General features: G+C 44.3%; 1 protein-coding gene across 1 annotated transcript in view; it reads right to left on the bottom strand.

Moving 5' to 3' along the window:
* The window catches only part of Prkch (protein kinase C eta), a 217425-nt gene that overhangs the window by 53451 nt on the left and 141206 nt on the right, over positions 1 to 22768 (bottom strand). The window contains exon 10 of the mRNA XM_090344237.1: positions 12166 to 12320. Coding sequence (XP_090200363.1) covers positions 12166 to 12320 — 155 coding nt within the window. The remainder of the gene's footprint in view (positions 1 to 12165; positions 12321 to 22768) is intronic.

Here is a 22768-nt window from a genome sequence, read left to right as displayed (position 1 = left end):
AATTACACCATCAATTAACTGCCACACCACGCTTCCTACCCTAGACATAGCATTAGCAATATGCAATTAAACACAAAGGGCTAGCTGGGTGACATAACCTGAGCTATATAAAAGCATGATTCCTACTGGTAACCATCTGCTATTTAAGATGGATGTGATTTTATGAGAAAAATGTATGCTGGGTACTGGCATCTTAGCCTTTAATCCTATACTCAGGAGGCTGAGATCTGAGATCACTGTTCAAAGCCAGTCAGAGCAGAAAAGTCCATAAGACTCTCATCTCCAATTATCCAGCAAAAAATCAGAAATGGATATGTGGCTCAAGTGTTAAGAGCACCAGCCTTGAGTAAAAAAGCCAAGAGAGCACCCAGGCCTGAGTTTAAACCCAGTAGTGGCACGTGCACACACACACAAAAGATACATGTCACCTGAATATCAATCCAAATATTTAGAATGCAAATAACTTCTCAGAAATCAATAACTGTGAAAACAGCAAGATTAAGCAATACTGGGTTGACAGAACTTCCTTTTTTGACAGGCTAAACTAGCCTGAGAAACTTATACTGCTTATAAAGTTTGCAAATCTCCCTCTCCCTTTTCTTACCCCCCCCCAATGCTATGCCCCAAATGAAAGATTTTCTTGTAGAAGATTTGCGAACTTTCAGTCTACCCTTTAAAGGTAACTAGTCAATGTGAAAACTACACAGAGATTTGGTTTGAGTCATTTGGAGGAGACATTTCCAGCACTCACTGATGCCTCAAGAGTGAGGGAAATAAGTTCCTTTCTGCTCAGAGAGCGTGTAAGTATGGAAAAACTGCTCAGTGGGTTGTCCGCCATGTTTTGAAAGAGGAGGTGTGTGTGTGTGTGTGTGTGTGTGTGTGTGTGTGTGTGTGTGTATATATATATATATATATATATATATATATATATATATATATCTTTGAGCTCCTTTCTAACCTTGACTTCTAGACTTTTTATCTGCAGGAGAAAGTAAATTTTGATGCAGGTGCCAAAAATGATTCAAGGGGTAATTACACAGTTAGAGGGTACTTTAGTGTGAGCTTTCTGAGGACTGACGGGGTGGCTAGGCAGCCAAACTGCCCTTTTCCTGTTCTCAGCATTGTGCTCATGCCTTTTTTGAGCCAGTCCTCCATCGGCCTATCTGGTTTCACTAACTTCTTGCAGCTAAATCTGGAAACTCATCATGGATGACCACCTTTGCCAAACAGTAAGAGGGTACTTGTACAATTTATATTCCTACATAGGACTGTTATTTCATGGTAAAATTTGACACTTGCAGACAAAGGGAGGAAGAACAATCCTCCAATTTTAAGTGTATGTTGTACACTATTTCTTAAAAGGTAACACTGCATTCGACTCAGTGATTTCTGCAACTGAATTAATACTGGGATCCAGGAGATGGATTTGGTCTCAAAACCAATGCCTGTGATTCAAGGAGTCCCAAGAATGCCAAGGCCATGGTCTGCTCTTCCACTGGGTGAATGTCTTCCAGTGGGTGATGTCTTCAGGACTAAAATCATTTCTGGGTAAACATTGTACTATCAAACTAAAGTACGTTCCCTAATGTGGCTGAAAACACTAAGCAACTGAATATGCATATGAAGGAACCAATCTTTGTGTCCTCCCCAAATCCTCATCTGTAATGTGAGGATATTTGGAGATGGAGCCTCTAGGAGATAATTCATTAATTCATTATCATGAGATGACAATGAATTTGGGACTTCTATAGAACTGGGACTCATAGATAAGGCATGGTACCAACCTGAAGGACGAGGCTGGACAGAACCTGGATGCCTGTGTTTATTAACATGTTGAAAAACCACAATACATGTATGAGAGTGTGAGACTACTTTCTAAAGTAACATTTTTAATTTTTTTTGCCAGTTCTGGGCCTTGAACTCAGGGCCTAAGCACTGTTCTTGTACTTTCTCAAGGCTAGAGCTCTACCACTTGAGGCACAGCACCACTTCTGGCCTTTTTTTTTTCCTATGAATGTGGTACCAAGGAATGGATCGAGTCTTCATGCATGCAAGGCAAATACTCTACCACTAGATCAAACTCCCAGGCCCTAAAATAGCATTCTTAATGAACACAAAGACAACACCTATTCAGGATAGAACCACATGTGGTAATTTATGTATTTGTTTCTTTCTTCATTTTTGGTGGGACTGGGGTTTGAACTCACAACCTTGTACTTACTTGCTACACAGACTCTCTACTACTTGGGCCACATCCTTAGCCAATGGAGATCCATTTGTAAAGTATTCAAAAGAAAGTAAAATCTACCTATGAGAGTTGATGTTTCACCCCTTCATAGAAATGGTTCCTTTCAGCAGTGAACCTAACTCGAATGAAGGGTTTGTTTTGGAGAATGATTCTAAATACAAGCATTGTACTTACAAACTCCATGCGGGGGGGGGGGGACATCCTTTCCTAAGACACGTGGACACCACAGAGCAATGATTCACAGGACCCTCGATACTTCTAGTGTGGTTATCTACATCCCATCTCATCAGACAAAAATCACTGCAAGTCTGAGGCAAAGTGCTGAGGACTAATTCAAATGGGTGCCAGGAAACTCCCTTGGGATAAGTGAAATATTGTACATATTATCTACAATATTCATTACACAATTGTGTATATGTTTGCTAACATGGATCGGATTGTGCTCTTAAGATCAGCGTACTATCAAGATAACGACTTTATCTACCATTAAGACTAGTGCTTTGATGTTCACACCAATCGTGGTAGCAGACAAATGTCCATAAAGTGAACACTTCCTGAGCGTGTGCCACCTACAAGACCTGAACTACAGGCTTTACACATGCCTCCCAGTTCAATGTAGCCAGTTCAATGTAGTAACTACCCTCAGGATGGCATGTCTAGGATCTTTATTTTATCAGTGAAGAAGCTGAGGTTCAGCTAAGGTAAGACACTTGTGAAGACATCTAGGAAGTGGTACACCCAAGACTGAGATTCAGTTCCAACCAACCCTGGAGCCCTGGCTTTTCTCCAGGATACCAGCCTTAGAAGTTGTATAGACTCTGCTGTCTATCTCTGGGGATCTCCTCCAGAGGAAGACTCAAAGGGGGATCAACATGCGAGCTTCAGTATTAGCGATTGTAAATCAACTTAAGTAGCGTAGCTCAGATCCATATGCTAGACTACTCAGAACCACTTTATACTGGATTTAAATGATCACGGATGTAACTTCATGATAGGGAAATGGTCATGATACGGCAATGGTCACGATACAGTAAGTGAAAAAATAGACTAAAGAAACAAGCCGGGCACCTGTGGCTCACACCTCTCATCCTAAGGTACTCAAGAGGCTGAGATCTAAGGAAGGTGCTTAGAAGCAGCCTACACAAGAAAGTCACTGATCTCCAATTAACCACCCCAAACCCAGAAGTGGAGCAACAGGTCAAGTGGTAAAGTGCTAGCCTTGAGCACAAAAGCTCAGGGGACACCGCTCAGGTCTTGAGTTCAAGCCCCAGTCCACACACACACACACACACACAAGTATAAAACAAAAGCATGTGGTTAAGTCATTGTATCATTGTGTAAAAATAAAAGAATAGACACATTACACAAACTGAAAAAGCTACGTCAGTAGGTGCTATTATTTTATAGTTACTACCTCATAGGTCCAGCTCATTGCTGGGCCTGAGTGTTGTTCTGCTCTGTATGATTATACAGACCAATTTTAAAGTAAACACACTAAAAGACTTCAAGGAAATACTTCTGAAGGAAGACAGTTTTGTTGTTGTTGTGTATGCATGTGTGTGTACATGCGTATGCTAGTATAGGACTTGAACTCAGGGACGGGTGCTGTCCACTAATTCAAGGTTGGTGCTCTACTACTTGAGCCACAGCTCCACTTCTGTTTTTTTGCTGGTTAGTTGGAGGTGAGTCTCATGGACTTGCCTGCCAACTATGGCTTCAAATAGCTATCTTCAGCTCTATGCCTCCACGAATAGCTAGGATTACAGGTATGAGCCACCAGTTCTGGCCTTATCGTTTCTTTATCAAGCCTTTTGAATTGTTTTGTTTTGTTTAGATTAGAATTTAAGCTATCTAGTTAAATTAAAATATAAGAAAAAAATTTAAAAATGAACTTAAGCTAATGGAGATCTATTTCTTGCATGCTCCTTGCTCTTAGAGCTGTGCCTGGCATATAGAAGAACTCAACAAACAAACCTGAAGGTCTAGTACAGAACTTGTCTCTTTTTTATTTCTCAGGAGTCTAAGAGAAAGCTTAGTGTTGGGCAGGTACTTCATAAACATTTGTTGAGCTACACACTTCAATCATTTTTATAAAAAAGCAGTATTCATCTATCTGGTACACAAAGATCTCTTGGCTGTGTTTTTATTGCCTGGCAGATAAATCCAAGGTTTTTTGTAACCAGAATGAAGAAACAGGTTGCTGGCTCAATTTAGCGTGATGAACAAAACTGGTGAATTGATCTCATTAGCCAGGGAAATCCATGAGCATATTTATCAATTAGTTTCACTGCTTTCATTGATGTTAAAGGCCAAACCCCAAGGTGGTGTGCCCAGATCATGACTTTGATTTAATATGTGCAGTACAGAAAAACAATGAAAGTTTTCCAGGCCTTTATCTGGTATTAATCTGGGTCCTCTGAGAAACTTCATTACTGAGATTAATCTCCCAAGGTACACACATCTCAACTTCCCCTCAAGTGAACTTCAAAAACTTTGGTGTCCACAGAAAAACTCAAAGCTAAACTCAAAGTGAGTTCAGCTGCTTTACCCCAATAGCAGAGAATTACCTCAGGGGGTTAATGATGAACAGGTAAGTGTATCAAACATTGAAATAGAAAGAAAATAGAAATAGAAGATTTCAAAGATGGGATCTGGCTTCCCGGGGCCTGTCCTACTGTGTGAGCTCGTCCTGCCATATGACCCAAATTAGTAGTTATGTTCTGGTCATGACATATGGCGATTTAGTTCCAGCCATCCTCTTCCTCAGGCTTCAGGTTCCTTCCGACTCCTGCCCACGGCTCATCTCCACGGACCAGATCTCACAAACCTGAACGCAGCATTCCTAAAACTCTTCTCTTTTGGGAGCTTTTTCTTGAACTCTCAAGCTCTTTCCAGCTAACACTACCATCTGACCTCCTAACCAAATACCTAGGACTGACTCACACCGGTATCCAGTCACCAACCTGTTCACTCTAGTCCCTAACACTTCTTACAGTGTCTCTTCAGCCTGGCCACACTGCCTTTGGTTCAGGTCTCCATTATTTTCTCACCTGGGACCCTGGAACTACCTTAAATGGACCCCACCCCACCCTGCTGCTACTGGCTACCCACCAGGCACTGGCCCACATTTACTGCTCTCCCCCAAACATGTACAATAGAAGCCTACCCTATCGTGTAGTGCTCAAAATCCTTCACATTGTCCTTCACCTCCCAAAGCTCAAGCTTCCTGGAAGAGAATTTGTGTACAGTGCCCACAGCTTCATAGCATGTAACAATTACCTCTTTCCTTAATAACGGAATCCTGATTTATAGTTGGAACATGGCCACTTGTAATATTACCTATTAAGACCTCACTGAAGCCGACATAGCCAGGCAACTACATTCTGGAGACTTCCATGGTAAATAAGATGTGAAATTTCCAAATTGTCGATTAAGGGCAGCTGACTGTTGGAAAGAGTGCCTTGGCCCTTCTTGGTACTTGGAACTGGAATTAAATGATTCTCAGAGTTTCATAAACATTGTAGAACAGGAGGTAGCCATGAAGGTTGAGTGACACAAGACAGAATTTTTTTTTCCAGTCCTGGGGCTTGAACTCAGGGCCTGAACACTGTCCTTGGGCTTTCCTTAAGGCTAGAGCTCTACCACTTGAGCCACAGCACCATTTCTGGCTTTTTCTATGTATGTGGTACTGAGGCATCAAACCCAGGTCTTTGTGCATGCTAGGCAAACACTAGGCCAAACTCCCAGCCCCAAGACAGAAATTCTTTTTTTTTTTTTTGCCAGTCCTGGGCTTGAGCTCAGGGCCTGAGCACTGTCCTTGGACTTTCTCAAGGCTAGAGCTCTACCACTTGAGCCTCAGCACCACTTCTGGCTTTTTTCTATGTATGTGGTACTGAGGAATCGAACCCGGGTCTTCATGCATGCTAGGCAAGCACTTTAACCACTAGGCAAAACTCCCGGCCCCTAGACAGAAATTCTTGATCCCAGACTACTTCATCTACTCAGAGTCCTTTCATGGCAGAGCTGCACTGCTTGCCTCTCTTCCTCTCCCTCTCCCTCCCACTCTCGCTGGTGCTCTCTTCTCTCTCTCTCTCTCTCTCTCTCTCTCTCTCTCTCTCTCTCTCTCTCTCTCTCTCTCTCTCTCTCTGTCTCTCTCTCTCTCTGTCTCTCTCTCTCTCTCTTTCTCTCTCTCTCTATGTGTGTGTGTGTGTGCATGCATGCGTGCACACATGTGTGCGTGCGTATACACACGAGCGCACAGGTATGTGTGAAAACTGGGGCTTGAACTCAGGTCCTGGGTGTTTTCCTTTAGCCTTTTTGCTTAAGGCTGGCATTCTACACGAGCCATAGCTACACTTCCAGCTTTTTGGTAGTTAAGTAGAAATAAGAGTCACAAGGACTTCTCTGCAAGCTGGACTTGAAGCATGATTCTCATATCTCAGCCCCCCTCAGTAGCTAGGATTACAGACATGAGCCACCAGTGCTGGGCTCTATGTTTCTATCTGGCTAATCCTCTGATATGTTCACATTTCTTCTACCCCCCCATACCTCGCCGCCTTATCTTCCACCATTCCTCAGGCTTTGGGCTTTAAACTACATTTCATGGGTTTCCAATCTATACACTCAGTCACCAAGAACGCTTTGCTCAAGTTTGTACCTCCCCAGCCCCAAACACTCTCCTTATCTATGTTCAGGTTTTAGCTATTTGCTCAGGTATCACCTCCTCCTGGAAGTTGGCCTGGATATTTTTATGTTAAGTGGCCATTCTTTGAGTAACTCCTGTTTAGAAATCCATGTGCTATTTATTACTTGTCTGTGAACCATCTCTCTCACACCACAGGAAGAGCCTGAAATGACAGACACCCCACATTCACTCGCTTTGTATCTACATCCCTAACACAAAACCTGGCACAAATTGTAGTGCAGCTACCGTATTTTGGCCTCAACTGAATTTTCCTCATCAAGGAAACAGCTTAAATGCCTAACTAAGCTATTTTGTCACCAGTTTAAGTTGAAGATTTTAAAAGTTGCATGTTTTCATGGGTTTAGTGTCCTAGAGATAGACAGCAGACTGCAGATGAGTCATTCTAAGAAAACATCTACTGTGCATGGTGTTTCGGATCTGAACTTCCTCATCTGTAAAAGAGAACTTGGCCTTAGGTAACCTTTGAAGTCTTATCTGTCCTTGAACTTGCCAGGCTTCTGCAACTGCTGCCTCCCTCACCCCCTCCATGTTCATCTCTTCCTCCTTACTACCCTCTCATTTCAGAAGTCATTTCCTCGGAACAACATTGCATCTTTCCTCAGCCAGATCAATTGCCCTACAGGGAGATGCATTACACTGGTGTTCTGTTCTTTACAGGCCGCAATTCCTGCTTCTAGAATCCCTTGACTGAAAGGTTTCTCCCTAGCTAGACCCCTCCTCATCACCGGGACGTATTCTGGGTGTTTATCATTGTATCCGTGTGTTAGGCAGAGTTGATCCAAGGAGCTCTTGTAAGTGGGCTCTGAGGGCTGTGCATGGGAACGGAAAAGGCTGAAAATTTCCCTGTGGAAAATGGACAAAAACATTTGGGGAAAATGTCAAGATGGGAAGCTCATTAGAGAGTTCCTTGAACTCTAATTCTTGAAGATGGAGTCAGGAAGCCAGGTACCATGCCTCTAATCCTATCTACTCAGGAAGCTGAGATCTGAGGATCAAGGTTGAAAAACAGCTTAGATAGATAAGTCCAAGAGATTCTTATGTCAAATTAACCAGCAAAAAGCTAGAAACTGAGATGTAGCTCAAGTGTTAAAGCAACAGCCAGGAGCAAAAACGCCAAGCAAGAGCAAGTGTCTCTTGAGTTCAAGCTTCATTTTACACACACACACACACACACACACACACACACACACACACACACACACTATAAAGGAGTCCAGAATGGTGATCACTTCCTAGTGACAATGGGAGAATAGTTCCTGACTGAGGCTACCATTGGCAGAGTACAGAAGAGAGAAGACAGGAATGTGACTTGCATAAATCCAGGGAAGGGCTCCGAGCCAAAATTTGAGGTGAATGTTACTCATGCACTGAGTATTTCCATGGCTGGCACTTCCTGAATAAACTAGGTCTATAAAAATAACAAATGACAGTTTGTACCTGTTGTTTCAGTAAGCAGATCAAAAAATTGTAAGCCTGCTTCTTAGAGCAGTAAGAATGATATCGGCAGGTGACAAAGAGAAAAAAAAGCTCCACAATTACAGTATCATGCTTACCTAAAAGGAAGGAATTTTCTTATTACTGTGAATAGGGAAAAAACACATACATGTGGAATTGAATTCAAATATAGGGGGATCAGAGTAACATTTCAAAATTCTTGCGTCAAATGGAAGGTATTTGGGAAGTATGTTAATAAGTATACTGATAAGAATAGCTTAGTGGCTGGAGTTTGGCCTAGTGGTAGAGTGCTTGCCTAGCATGCACGAAGACCCAGGTTCGATTCCTCAGTACCACATACATAGAAAAAGCCAGGAGTGCTGCTGCTGTGGCTCACGTGGTAGAGCTCTAGCCTTGTGAAAGCCCAGGGACAGTGCTCAGGCCCTGAGTTTAAGGCCTAGGACTGGCAAAAAAAAAAAAAAGTTACTTAGGACTAGTGTGGCACAGTGGCCTTAACAATTACAGAGGCAGAGATTGGGGAATCATGTTTTAAGGCCAGCCAGTTCATAAGACTCCATCTCAACCAAAGGTGAGGCACAGAAATATATAACTTTCATCCCTAGTGATATGGGGAGCAAAAGTAGGAAGATCATAGCCCAGGCCATCCATACAGTAAAACCCTAACCCACCCCCCCCAAAAAAAACAACACAGAATAGAGGTTGACTCAAGTGGGAAAGCATACACCACTGAGGGAGATTTTACCAAAACAGAAAAACCAAACACACACAACCTCATGAGAAATGAAGAGAAGGGAGGTTGTGGGAGATGGGAATTGCATGTTACAATCAAATTTTCCAGAAGGGAGAGACCTGGGAACAACATGACTCCAGTGTATTACCTCTCCCCACACTCATCCATCACACAACGGAATCCTTCACCAAGGAAGCAATGCTTCCTTGCTATCACATGGTGGAGGTGACTTTGCTATCAGCTCACTGGGAATCTGGAGCTGATGGGGTACCCACCTCACATGCAACACTTGAACAAAGCAGCACACGATTGGAGAGAATGGTACCATCACACACATCTAGCCCCGTGATCATATTGTAGAGCGATATTATAAAGCTCCCCAAAGTTGAAATCTAACAGTCAGAATCAAATGAAATAAGAGATTCTTCTATAGATTGAAGAAGTCAAAAGTGATTTTTGGAAGAAGTTAACCTGTTCTGGTAGTGTAAGGGTGGCAGGCAGGCTGCCAGTAGTTGCATAGTATCTTGGTTCCACACCTGGACCCTGGGCAGAGAAACACCACAGGTGGCACTCAGAGCTGGATGACCATTCATGCAGCCTGCCAGAGACTTGCACAGGGCACCCAGTGTTCAGAATCATGCACTGGCAAATGTATGTTGTGATGGACTGTGTGTTCAAGTGTAACTTTTTGTTGTTGTTGTGGGTCTTGAAGCTTCAACGAGGGGCCTGGATGCTGTCCCTGAGCTCTTTTGCTTAAGGCTAGTGCTCTACTATTTTGAGCTATAACACTACTTCTGACTTTTTGGGTGGTTAATTGGAGATAAGAATCTCATGGACTTTCCTATCCTGGCTGGCTTTGAACTGTGATCCTCAGATCTCAGCTAGGATTATAGATGTGAGCCACTGGAGACCTGCTTTCAAGTGTAACAATTAATCCAGGTCTCTCTATTAACGCTTCAAAATATGGCTGATGTCTTCCACACTGTCAGAAATGGCAAAACAAATGGGGGCTGCTTGGCTTTAAAGTTGAAATGTCAGTGATGGCCCTGAATTCTCCGCTGCCACAGTCCATGAGACGCTGTCTGCAATGCTGACAGCAGGTACACACCTTTATGTGTCCCTAACCTTTCTGTAGGGTTTGGTCTTGGGAAATGGTTCAATCTACCACGTGCTAGTAGCTCATCCCTATCATCCTAGCTCCTATGGAAGCTAAGATCTGAGGGTGGATGTTCAAAGCCAGCCCAGGTAGGAACATTTGACTCTTATTTCCACTTAATCAGCAAAAGGCATAAGTGATGGTATGGTTCAAGAAGTAAAGTAGCAGCCTTAACTGAAAAAAGCCAACTAAGAGCACAAGGATCTGTTTAAGTTTAACCTCCTGTAATAGCACAAACAAAAACAACTCGCAAACAAGCAACAGTTCTGCTTAGATAGAGCAGCAGTGTCCTCTGGAGACCACCTGAGCTCTGCTGAGTGCTGCCTCGGGACACACATGATAAATGAGGCTGTCTGAGACACCCAGGCTTCTCACTGGATTCCTATATCAAATTCACACGTCCATGACCCACACGTGCCCTTGACAGTGTGTGAATTCCAAGGGTTGGCTTTCAGAGCCTCACCCCGAACACTGATCCCAGCCAGCAGCCTGGATGGAATGGAATGACCCAGCGAAATAAATCCACTCCACAAAAATAGCATTTGAAGTAATCCCAATGAAACAAGCTCCCTTCCAAGTCAGCCCCAACAGTGAGAATCTGCACATGAGTTTCATGGCCAAGAGAAACAAAAATCACTACCCAGAATGGAGCCATAGATAACAGGCACTGAAGGAAAACTTCATGTTGGGTGGACACAGCTTATGACATGAGCTAGTGCCTGTGTTCTGCACTTTAAGCCAGATGGCACAAGAGAAACAGAGGAGGTGATAGGTACCCCCCATGAAACCCTGCTTACATTCTTGCATTAACACAGCATGCTGCTTATATCAAGCTCCTGAGGAATCAAGAAACTTGAGTTTAGGCCAAACTGCTTTCCCCCCATTTGGCCCATTTTCATGATTTAATGCTGTCCTTTAGGGGGGCTCTCAATCTTCCCAACATCTCTGAGAAGACAGTGGTTAAACACTTGGCTCGTGCCAGGCATCCGTGGCTCACACCTGTAATCCTAGCTATTCAGGAGATTGAGATCTGGGTATCACGGTTCAAAGCCAGCTGGGGCAGCAAAGTCCCCGAGACTCTTAAGTACAATTAACAATACCAAAAACCTGGAAATGGAGCTATAGCTCAAGTGGTAGTATGCTAGCCTTGAGCATAAATGCTCAGGGACAGAGCCTAGGCCAAATTCAAGCTCCAGGACTGGCAAAAAAAAAAAAAAAAAAAAAACAACATGGCCTAAACTCTGGCTTTACTACCAGCTAGTGGCCAGGTTGTTAAGCTAGACTTCGAGCCTATTCAAATTAGTCTATATTGTCATCAAAGACTTCATCAGGAAATGGAATCAAATAGTATTTGGATGGTGCTAGGAGTGACAAAAACCACCCAGCAGGACATGGTGGCTCATCAGCAGGTTCCCCTAAGCTCCTGACTGACCAGGCCACCTCATCAGACTTGATGTGTCACCAGTCAGTGCAGAAAGTTCAGAGTGGCTGTAGAACCTCAAAGCAGAATGAATTCATTTCTCCAATCCACTTCGACGGTTAAAATGGTAAAAGGAAAAGCACGTGTTGAGAAGTGCACAGATTTTGGCTACAGCAGGCCTATGGCAAACCCAGGCTCTGCCAATCCACCAGTCACTTCCCCTGAGCTTCTCAGCCTAGTCTGTGACTATCAACTAGGGAGAATTCATTATGTTTTTTTTTTTCTTCTTTGTTTAGTTTGTGCTTTGTTTAGTTTGTGCTTTGTTTACACTTCTTCTAATGGATACTGAAACAAAAGACTTTCAGTGATCAGAATGAGGTAGTCTGGATCTCCCAGGAGAGGTGCTAAGGGTAGGGAGAGGGAGCAGCATAGTGTGGCTACATCTACTCACCGGTAGATGATGCCCTTCTCGTGCAGGAACATGAGTGCTGAAATGATCTCAGCCGCATAGAAGCGAGCTCGGGCTTCATCGAAACGACGGGACTTCTGAATGTGGAACATCAGGTCACCTCCGTTCACAAACTCCATCACAAAAAAAAGGCGATCCTGGATGCAAGCATGCAGAACAGCCGTTAGCCAACTGTGTGCTGTGCTGCCTCAGAGTTTTCCAGGGGAGGATTTTCTTTTCTGGTTTTTTTTTTTCTACTTCCCCCTCCCCCCCAATGACTGTGCCAGTCCTGGGCCTTGAGCTCAGGGCCTGAGCATTGTCTTTGGGCTTTCCTCAAGGCTAGAGCTCTACCACTTGAGCCGCAGCACCACTTCTGGCTTTTTTTTTTTTTTTTAATATATGTGGTACTGAGGAATCAAACCCAGGTCTTCGTGCATGCTAGGCAAGCACTCTATCACTAGGCCAAACTCCTGGCCTTTCTTTTCTTTTTTATTGTTATTCTGAAGGTAATATACAGAAGGGTTGCAGTTACATCTGTCAGGTAAAGACTACATTTTGGGGGGATAAGGTCACCCCTTCTCTCATGCTCTCCCAGTCTTTCTATCCCATATAGTCTCTTTTATCCATCTCTAGTCTGATACATAGTGATTATATGTTTTTAAATGAAAACTTTTTTTATGAATAGGAACAGGGCACAAGTGAGGCCTTAATTTAAAAAAAAAAACTAAGGAAAAAATTGAGAGGGTCCTAAGGTCATGGAACACCTGTCTAGTAAGTGCAGGACCTGGAGTTCAAACTCTAGTCTCTCCTCCTCCCTCTCTGTCACACACACACACACACACACACACACACACACACACACACACACACACACAGTGACCTATGTGATGTAATGGGGCTGTGCACAGTAAGACTGCCTAATGACAGAAATATACACGTCTCAAATAAAAAGTGATGACTCAGATGGGCTCACTATCATGCTACTGAATAGACTGAGATCTCTGAATCTCAGTTCAAAGCCAACCTAAGCAGGAATGTCTGTGAGACTCATCTCCATTTAACCATCACAGAAGCCAGAAGAAGAGCTGTTGCTCAAGTGGTAGAGTTCTTCCCATAAACAAATAAGTTAAAGGACAGTACCCAGGACCTGAGTTCAAGCTTTAGAACCAGTACCAAAGTAACGACAACAAACCTGTGATGACTCTTAGGAAGAAGGCGTAAAAGGTTTTGATTCAAGAACATCTAAAAACCACTTGTGTCCTCCTTTCCTTTCCTGCCTCCCACTAGTGGCTGGAAGTCTGGTTAGCAGGTGTTCAGGAAGGGGCGGGAACCACTGACACTAAACACTAAACCACCAGAAGCAGATTCTGACACAAACAGCCCGATGCACAAAACACATTGTGCTGAAAATGTTCATAAAGTCAGCTAAACAAGCAAGCCTACAGAGGCAGGGGCCTTTGCTCATCTGAATTGGGGTAGGGGAAGTGACAGAGCCGGTGACCTATGAACCAAGGCCATAGGCTTAGTTAGTACTGTCTGCGGGTGAACTTCTGGAGATAAGTATGGGGACGAGGCCGTGTGTAACGCAGAGCCTGGCTTCATTTCTCCAGTCTTGGCTAGGTGAGAGTTCCAGAGTGACAGCTCACTTGCCATTTTATCTGTGGGGTGAGCGTGCAGATCACTATCAGAAGGCAGTGTGATCTGTAACTTCCTAGTTCCAATTATAAAAGAAAAAAATTACTGCCCCTGTATTTATCATCTAGAACTCTCTCTTTCTCTACCAATGAGAGTCATGAAAAGGAACAGCAAAATCCATAAACATATAAGACAACACAGCTCCTCAGGGTGACCAATGGAAGCCAACCCCAAGTTCACAAATACAACAATGAGCTGCATGACCCAGCTTATTCCTTTGAGTGTGACTGACAGGGGAGTGGCAGAGCAAGGCACAACTAACTCTGATGAGCAATGACTGTCCCTGCTTTCCTCCACGTTAGCAGATGGGTGGGGCATTGGGTAAACTGGGCTGCAGACACCTCCCCAAGCACAGGAAGTCGCTGTGACATCCAGGGACTCCCTTGGGGATGGGGGTGGGGGGTCTAAGGTGCTAAAGGCACCCCTGTAACTCAGCAAGCAGGTCAGCCTTATGTACTTGTGTTGACCAGCCTGTTGACCTTCTCCATGGGTGACTGGCAGCCTCACAGATTTCAACTCTGCAGAACACCTGGATGATGGAACCTGGGTCAGTAGGTCAGTATTCCTAAGCTGCGGGTCAATTAACATCCTTGAGGAGAGTTCCGGAGGCAGTAGGCATGTAGAGATAAGGGAATTCCAAAGGAAATCTCACTGTTACCACCTCCCACACACACAATCATGTTCATATCTGAAGTTTATAAAACCCAGACCCAGGCTAAAATCCAGACCCAGGCTAACCTCCAGATCCAAGACTGACAATGCTACACTTTGGTCTTGTTCTCTCCCTTCCATCTTTACCCCATCCATTGCCCCACAGGCAGAAAGCAAGATAACACACAAGATCTGGCACAAAGACAGCAAGGGGACAGAACGTTAAGGTTTAGAACTGAGAAAATAATTCTTCTTATTTCTAACCTCCTGCATGTCATCACCTAAAACACAGAGTATAATTCACAGGCTTGAGATTACAATCAACTCTTTTGTGTGTGGACTGGGTGCCTGTACTGAGGTTTGAACTCAGTACTTGGCCCTCTCACTTGGCTTTTCTGTTCAAGGCTGGAGCTCTTCCACTTGAGCTACATCTCCACTCCTGACTTTTTGGTAATTTGGGCATAAGAGTCTCAGACTTTCCTGCCCATGCTGGCTTCAAATCATGATCTTCAGATCTCAGCCTCCTGGAAGAATAGGAATGAACAAGTAGCACTCAGCTACCATCAAATCTTCAAGCAGGCAGAAAGAGAAAACAAGCTAGTAGAAATGCAAGAAGGTTTAGTTCTTCAAAGTCCATCCTATCAAAGACCTTAGGTAATATTACAAGGTACAAAAAAACAAACACTGTTTATCATATAACAAAAAAAAGTGTGTGCACATGCACAAGTGCATACACAGGGGTATGCACTGGTCCTAGGGTTTGCTCTCAGGCCTTTGACCTGTTCCCAAGGTTTTTATGCTTGTCAAGGATAGCTAGTATCTGCCAGTTGAGACACAGCTCCATTTCTGGCTTTTTGGTGATTAATTGAAGAATCCCATAGACTTTACTGACCAGGCTGGCTTTGAACCTTGATCTTGATATCTTAGCTTTCTCAGTAGCTAGGATTACAGATGTGAGCCTTATCGTGGATAAATTTATATGTTTACTACATTAATACAATATTTATTTAACATTAAGGCCTTCATATAAAGTTAGCCTTATTTTTGGCTACAAGGGAAGGAAATCCTCTATTTAACTTGCATTTCTGTTCATCCTATTTTAAAATGCCCAGTGTAGAGCAGGGACAAGGGAAAGATAGGCAGGAATTTCTCCAAGATTTTTCTTGTAGAGAGGGAGATAGATGACAAGAATCTCCAGTATTTAGAAAAGAGGATCTGTCCAGGGAAGTGGCTCAGCAGTAAAGCATCGCCTAGCAAGTCTGAGTCTCTGAGTTCAAATTCCAGTAAACCATGTCCATAGAAATGCACTTGAGCCAGGCACCAGTGGTTTTATGCCTGTAATCTTAGCTACTCAGGAGGCTGAGATCTGAGGATCGCAGTGCAAAGTGAGTCCCAGCACAGAAGTCCGTGAGACTCTTTTTTTCCAACGAACCACCAGAAAACTGGAAGTGTCACTGGAGCTCAAAGTGGTAGAGCACTAGTCTTGAGTAAAAAAGCTCAGGGGCAGCACCAAGGCCCTGAGTTCAAGCGCCATGACGGACAAAGAAAGAAATGTGCTTATTACCTGACTTAGGAAATGGTAACCCCTTTGTATAACATCTTAATAATAACAAAAATTATACATAAAAACAAGATAGAAAAGAAGACCCATTGTTTATGAAATGGTAGGAGAGGGGAAGGGTGAGGGTGAGAGAGGAGATGCCACCAGAAATTACACTGGACTAAGCACATCACTGGGCCCCTTCTGCCAAGTGTGCAGTGAACAGCAGCTGATCAGGGGCTCCAACGAAGGTACTTTTAGGTTAAAAAAAGAATGGTGATAAGTGTTACATGCAGAATAGTTTCACTTAGAACCAAAGAGCAAATATACATAGAAAGGATTAAGAAAAAAATCACAAGTTTCCCACAGGGCAGACGTCAGTGTGGGTCCTAATAGCTCCATTCTTTATGTTTTCACTAGTTCACAAGATTTCTATGAGTGCCTGTGACTCTTACCATGAAAAGCAAAACAAAATCACCTCTCTCTCTTTTTTTCTGTCCTGCAAGATTGAAGAGAAGACACAAGAAAATGTAGTTTTAAAACTGCCTTTCAGGGTTGTGACTCACGCAGGCAGATGTCCACATCCTGACGTCCAGTATTAAGGGACTACCTTTCTCCTCCAGGGCTTTCCTGCCAGACTGTCTGGCTCGTTGGAATGGTGATGGGGTGTTCATACGCCTCTTGTGTCTCTTCTCAACAAGGACAAACTCAGCGGGCAGACACTGTGCCCGGCCCTGGCCTCAATCCCAGCATCCTGAGCCGATGAGACTACACTGCTCACTTACATGCGGACCCCAGTGCCATGGTGGGGTCCCCTCATTGGGCCCCTCCCTGGCAGCCTGGAGGCTGGGGTGGGATTTGACAACAATTGTGAAGGCTCATGAGTCAGGGCGGAGGGAGGAGGAGGTGGACAAGCAGTCTCTAATGTGGAAGGGGCAGAGCTCAGGGGCTCTCACAGAGGACAGGTTGCCAGCTGCTGAGACTTGTGGTGTGAAGTCTCACGGTGTGCGCTGATTTCATAAGCAAGCATTTGGAGAGAAACCTGAAGGCTAGTTAGGTCACTCCCAACTGTGAATGGTGGGGCTTCGGCTTCCATTTGTGAATGTGATCACTCACTATGGGGTTTTGCAGCCCAGTGCCTGGGGCACTGCCAGGTGGCAGCTATGGGGTCCAGGAAGTTTTAGGACGTGCCACATATAAAAAAACAGAAGCTATAAATCACTACTCCATCTGGAATGAGGTCTAGCAAGCTCCAGGGCAGTGTCCACCTTGGATGGATGTGTTTTGCAAAGCAGAGACCGCATGTGAACTAATGAGATGGAAGCTGTTACCTCTCACCCCCGACTCCACTCATCACCTGAGCTACTTGAGACCTAGCACTGCTCATTCCTCACCACTCACTGAACCCTTTCTCACCAACTCAAAGCAACTGGAGGAAGTATTTTTGAGGGGAATCTGGCATTAGGGAGATATGGTGTGCTGGATTACAGTTGCCATGAGTCACTTCTAGGGTGGGGAGCACTTCCTAAATCCCACTTTAGGCAAAGATGGCAAAGGGGATTTTTTTTCTGTAGGTGAAATCTGCACACATAAGCATTTTGGTTCTTTCTATAAGTCTAAAGTTCCCGAAAGCTGCGCCTGAACATCTTCGGTGTTTCCCCTGATGCTTTGGCTCCTGGCAGGTCCAGGAGGCAGACTGAAGCTCAGTTCTAAAGCCAAACCACCCCACCACCAAGCTCTTTGTCTCCCTTGAGCCTTTCTTTGGTCTCTGATTCAACTAACCACAAAGGCCAGTCATTAACATGGGGTGATGGACATAGAGGAATAAAAGCCAGGCAGAAATCCCTTTGTCCTCACCCTGAGGCCTGGTGTTAAGTTACCAACCCAGAGGTCAACGAGATAGTACTGGTAAGAATAGAATATCTGTCATCACCTGTCCAGCTTCCATGAACCTGCTGTAGCTTGGGCCAACTTTCTGCCCTGGCTCCCAGCCCAAAGGGGATTAAAAAACAAACAAACAACAAACTCCCCAAGTGGATGGTGGCTCTCAGTAGCAAGAACTCCTCAAAACTGTTCTTGAGAGCTAAAACTTGACCAGCAGCTCCAAGAGGCAAAGTTAGAGACTATACCTGGGGTGCACGAAGGGTTATACCATTCTGGCACAAGTGGCAAGATGACACTCTCTAATGACACAGGATGTGGGGTGACAGAGCCAGACTCTTTGGTAAATGTGGGTCCCTCAGAAAACTCCTCCAGTAGGTCACATGGGTGAAAGCAGAGCCTTTTGGACCCAACTAGGCTTCTCAAAGTCTTACCCAAGGTGAGCAACCAGGTTTGTAATTTAGTTGGTGCCCTGAGCAAGAACTGAGAAAAGAGGAGTTATGAAGATGAGAAATGCCTTGCCCTGTGAAAGATTGGTGGAAGGGCAAAGAAGTAGGTGGGTGAGTAGATCCCATATCTTTCCAGTGTTAGCTCCCAGCTCCAGAGAGGCCTGGCCAATTTCTCTCATTAGGTTTCATGAGGTGTATGTGCACGCACACACACACGCACACACACACGTGCGCGGACACACACACGTATACATACTACCTATATATGTATACAAAATGTGTCTATGTATATATACATATGTATATACATATTCTCTCTCCCTGCCCTTGCCCTCTCTGACCTCTTCCCCTCTCCCCTTTCAAATCTGAGAGACTTTTACCTCTGACTAACGAAAAGCTAGATATGGAGATGTGGCTCAAGTTGTAAGAGTGCCAGCCTTGTGCAAAAAGTTAAGTGAGAGTAGGAGACCCCAAGTTCAAACTCCACTACTATCTCCCAAACAACACGACATCATCAACAAACAAACAAAACGCAGAACCAGCGTCTGCAATTGCTCAGAACCTGTGGTGTAGGACAAGGATGTGTGGATGGTGGTGGCTTTCTTGACCTTCCATTTCTGGAAGCACTTGCTAGGCAAGGGGTGGCAAAACTAGGTTGGTAACTAAAATCAAGCTTTCAGTTCCCTAATATTGAATGATAACTCATACTCATGATTTTAAGGACTTTATAATGTTCTTTTATAGTATTATGCACTCTCCCGTGGACTATAAAATCTTATTGTGACTTCATATAGTAGTTATCCTCCCTTCTACAGATGTGTGTCATTCACATGACAAAACTGAATATGCAATGTCTGTTCAAGATGAGACAACAGCTGGGCACCAGTAGCTCATACCTGTAATCCTAGTTACTCAGGAGGCTGAGATCTGAGGATTTCAGTTCAAAGCCATCCTGGATAGGAAAGTCCTTGAGATTCTTACCTCCAACTAACTAGCAAAAAGCTAGAAGTAATGTCACAGCTCAAGAGGTAGAGTGCTAGCCTTGAGCAAAAATAGCTGAGACAGCACCCAGGCTCTGAGATCAAGTCCCAGGATTGGCATCAAAAAGAGAGAGAAAAAAAAATCATTTGCAGTGTGCTGCTAAACACGGCAAGGGAGAGGCCATCTCCGGGAAAAGACAGCATTGTGTTGAATTTCTCCGAAGTGCCCTTTGCTTTATTATGTTTCTCTGACGAAGCCATAGGCAGAGTGAATGGGGCACTCACATCAACAGGAAACCATTACTGACGTCAAAGAGGTCACCGTAGAAAAGTGCCCCCCACCATGAGGAAATCAGATTGCACCACAACTGAACTGGCAACCACATTAAGTACAATCACGGTGTCGGCAAGGAAGAAGTCTAACAGCTTCACCTTTTAACTTCCCTTTCAGCACAGCCCAGATGTTAGAAGCCAAATTCAGCCACCTAGCAGCCCTGGGTGCAGCCCAGGGGCAGGATGCATCCTGTCTGAGGCAGAGGTCGGCCTTGGGGAATTCCAAGCCTGGAGAGATTGCACAGCTTCTCCTTTCAAAGATGAAGCATCTTCCTGGTAAACGGAATTTTTTTTTTTTTTGTAGTTTTGAGGTTTGAACTCGGGTCCTTTTGCTCCCACTTGGCTTTCTTTTGCTCAAAGCTAATGCTCTATCACTTGAGCCACTTCTCTTTCTGGCTATTTTGGTGGTTAATTGAACATAAGAGTCTCATGACTCTTAAGTTGGCTTCTAGCTGTGATTCTCAGATCCCAGCCACTTAAGGAGCTAGGATTACAGGCGTGAACAACCAGCACCTGGCTTAAATGGAAAACCCTGAAGCATCTCCCCTAACAAACCCCAGCACGACTTTACTAGTATGTGTACCAGAACGGAGAAACAAAAGGAGCCGTTTAACACACCGGCAAGCATCCAGGCCAGGCTGTTCTTTAAGGTCTTTATGATTAGGGCAGAGTAAGGTTCCAGCACAGCCCTCCGTTCCTGCAGAATTCTCTTTTGGAATCACTGGCCCCCACACCTTGTCCAGTTATTGCGCAGGAACTAACAGCAAGAGATCATTTGTGTTTCCTTCAACAAATTTTAGCTGCCGCTTCAGAGAAACTGGAGGAAATTTGACCATTTTACGTTAGTCAAATGCAAAGAAGAAAATTCCCTTGGACATAATTAAACCAGTTTGTGAGGATGGCCACAGGTTGAAGAACCACAGCTGGAAAGCTGCAAGAAAGAAATTTGCAAAAAAAAAAAATTAACTACATTTAATTTAGGTCCTCCTAAATATACTTAATATTCTGCTGCCTGTTTAAAGAAAGAGAAAAGAGATGAAGCACATATCCTCCTCTTCTACGACCATATATTTCTTGAAATAATTAGTCATCTGGGCCATGATTTTTAACAGTTGCATAATATTCCTATTGCCATTTCTATGAAGTCTAATTAAGTTAATGGAAGCTAATTCAGTTTCCATGACTTCTAATTAAGTTAATGGAAATTAAAGGACATGGTATTAATAGCATAGTTTCTATACGTGATAACAATCACTTTTATTAGCCTGGAAAGGCAGCCATCTCTGCGGGCAGATGATTGCTCACTAAGTTGTGGTGTTTTAATTTTGATTGACTAATTAATTCTTTATAGACATCACTAATCTTTGAAGTGCCCCCTAGTGGTAGGAAAGACTTTTTCATGACGGATAAGCTTAAATTTTGTGAGCACTTTAAGAAGCTAAAATTCATCACTCCCTCTGATCTGTGGATACACTGAAGATTTTATATTTATATATATATATATGTATATATATATATCTTGTGGGATGAAACTCTGGGTTACAGCTGTATGATTAACCATTTTATCCAATTAGAAGTGTAGAGACTCTGACCAAGTCCATTACATATCGGCCTTGAGAAGGGCCTTCTCTGCTCAAAGTATTTGGTGATGCTCCCATTTGGAAGCTCGTTCCACATGGTATGTACAGCTTTTTCCCGTGCAGCCGCAACAAGCTCTTCTCTGGCTCTCTGGCTGGGAACAAAATCTGCCCATGCAGATGACTCACCACACAACCTCTTCCGAAATCATTGTGCAATCTGGACTAGAAATTGCTCTTCACTGTTCACAGAGGAAGAAAGATACAGATCTTCCTGCCAAAGTACAGCAACTACAGTAAAAGAGACTTGGCTCTAAAAGATGGGGAGCAGAGCAAGTAGAAGAGAAGCTGTGCTGAGGGGGGGAAGTATTGGGGTGGGGTGGGGGGGAGGTTGTGTTAACACTGCAGGGAAGCTGCATTTGATTGAATGGGAACTGGATGAACCCTACAAACTCAAAGATGAGGCTGGAGACTAGGAAGGGGACACCAAGTTGGGCCTGGTGGTACACACCTGTAATCCCAGCACTCAGAAGGCTAGACAGGAGTATCCTAATGTCCAGACCAGTCTACCTTTACAGTGAGACCCTAGTTTCCAAAAGAGGAAAATCAAACCAAAACAGAAGATGGTGACACTCTGGCCAGATCTAACAGACATAAAAGTCGGGGAACTGACTTCTTGGCACTTCACTTTTCCTCCTGACCCTTCTCGTGAATTCCCCCCCACCATTCTCTGCAGAATTCGTTCTCTAGCACTGTGCTTGTCCTCGCTTCAAACTCTGATCAGAGGCTGTTGTATTAGTTTCTTCCAGACTGGGAGGGTGGTGCGGAAAGGACTACTGCCATCTGAGCAGTGTTTCTGACAAACATCTTGCCCGCAGTCTCCCCCAAAAGGCAACACATTCCCTTCCTTCCATGCGTCCCAGGCCCTCCCTGCAGTTTCTGCTCACTGCCCAGCATCTGTCTGTCCTCTGCCTGCCTGCCTCTGGCTGATGGGGCAGAAGGTGGGTCAGCAGGCCATAGCTGCAGCTTCCTCCCCAGATCTGCCGCTTTGCTTCCTCCCTTTTGCAAAGAGAGGCCTCAGGGCCTCTTCCCTGGCTAGAACTCTTTGGCTAGACCTTTTTGCCTCCATCCTTGAGTGAATCTACGCTCCTTAGCCAGGGACCCCAATCCTGTCTCTGGTCCTTTGGGGTTTCCTGAGCTCGTTACATAACCCCGTGACTTTGTACTGCTGTTCCTTCTGGGGGAGAGGTGGCGGGAAAAGGGGGCTGTCCCCTCTTTTGTGACCAATTCCCCCTATTCATCCGCAAAACAGAATTCAGATGGCTAGTCCTCCGGGAAGCCCTCCAACCTCCCCAGGGACCAATTACAGCTTTTCCCTATCACATGGGGTTATAATCACAACCTTTGACTGTATGCAATTAAAGGGCAGGCCTGCTTTTTGTTCTCTTGTGTATTTCCAATCCCTGGCATATAATTTGTGTCCTGTAAACATTTTTCATA

The sequence above is a fragment of the Megascapheus bottae genome, chromosome 14 (genome assembly GCF_031878675.1).
Source record: "Megascapheus bottae isolate mThoBot1 chromosome 14, mThoBot2.hap1, whole genome shotgun sequence".
NCBI lineage: Eukaryota > Metazoa > Chordata > Mammalia > Rodentia > Geomyidae > Megascapheus > Megascapheus bottae.
Note: the sequence above shows the minus strand (reverse complement) of the source record. Positions and strands in the feature narration are given on the sequence as shown.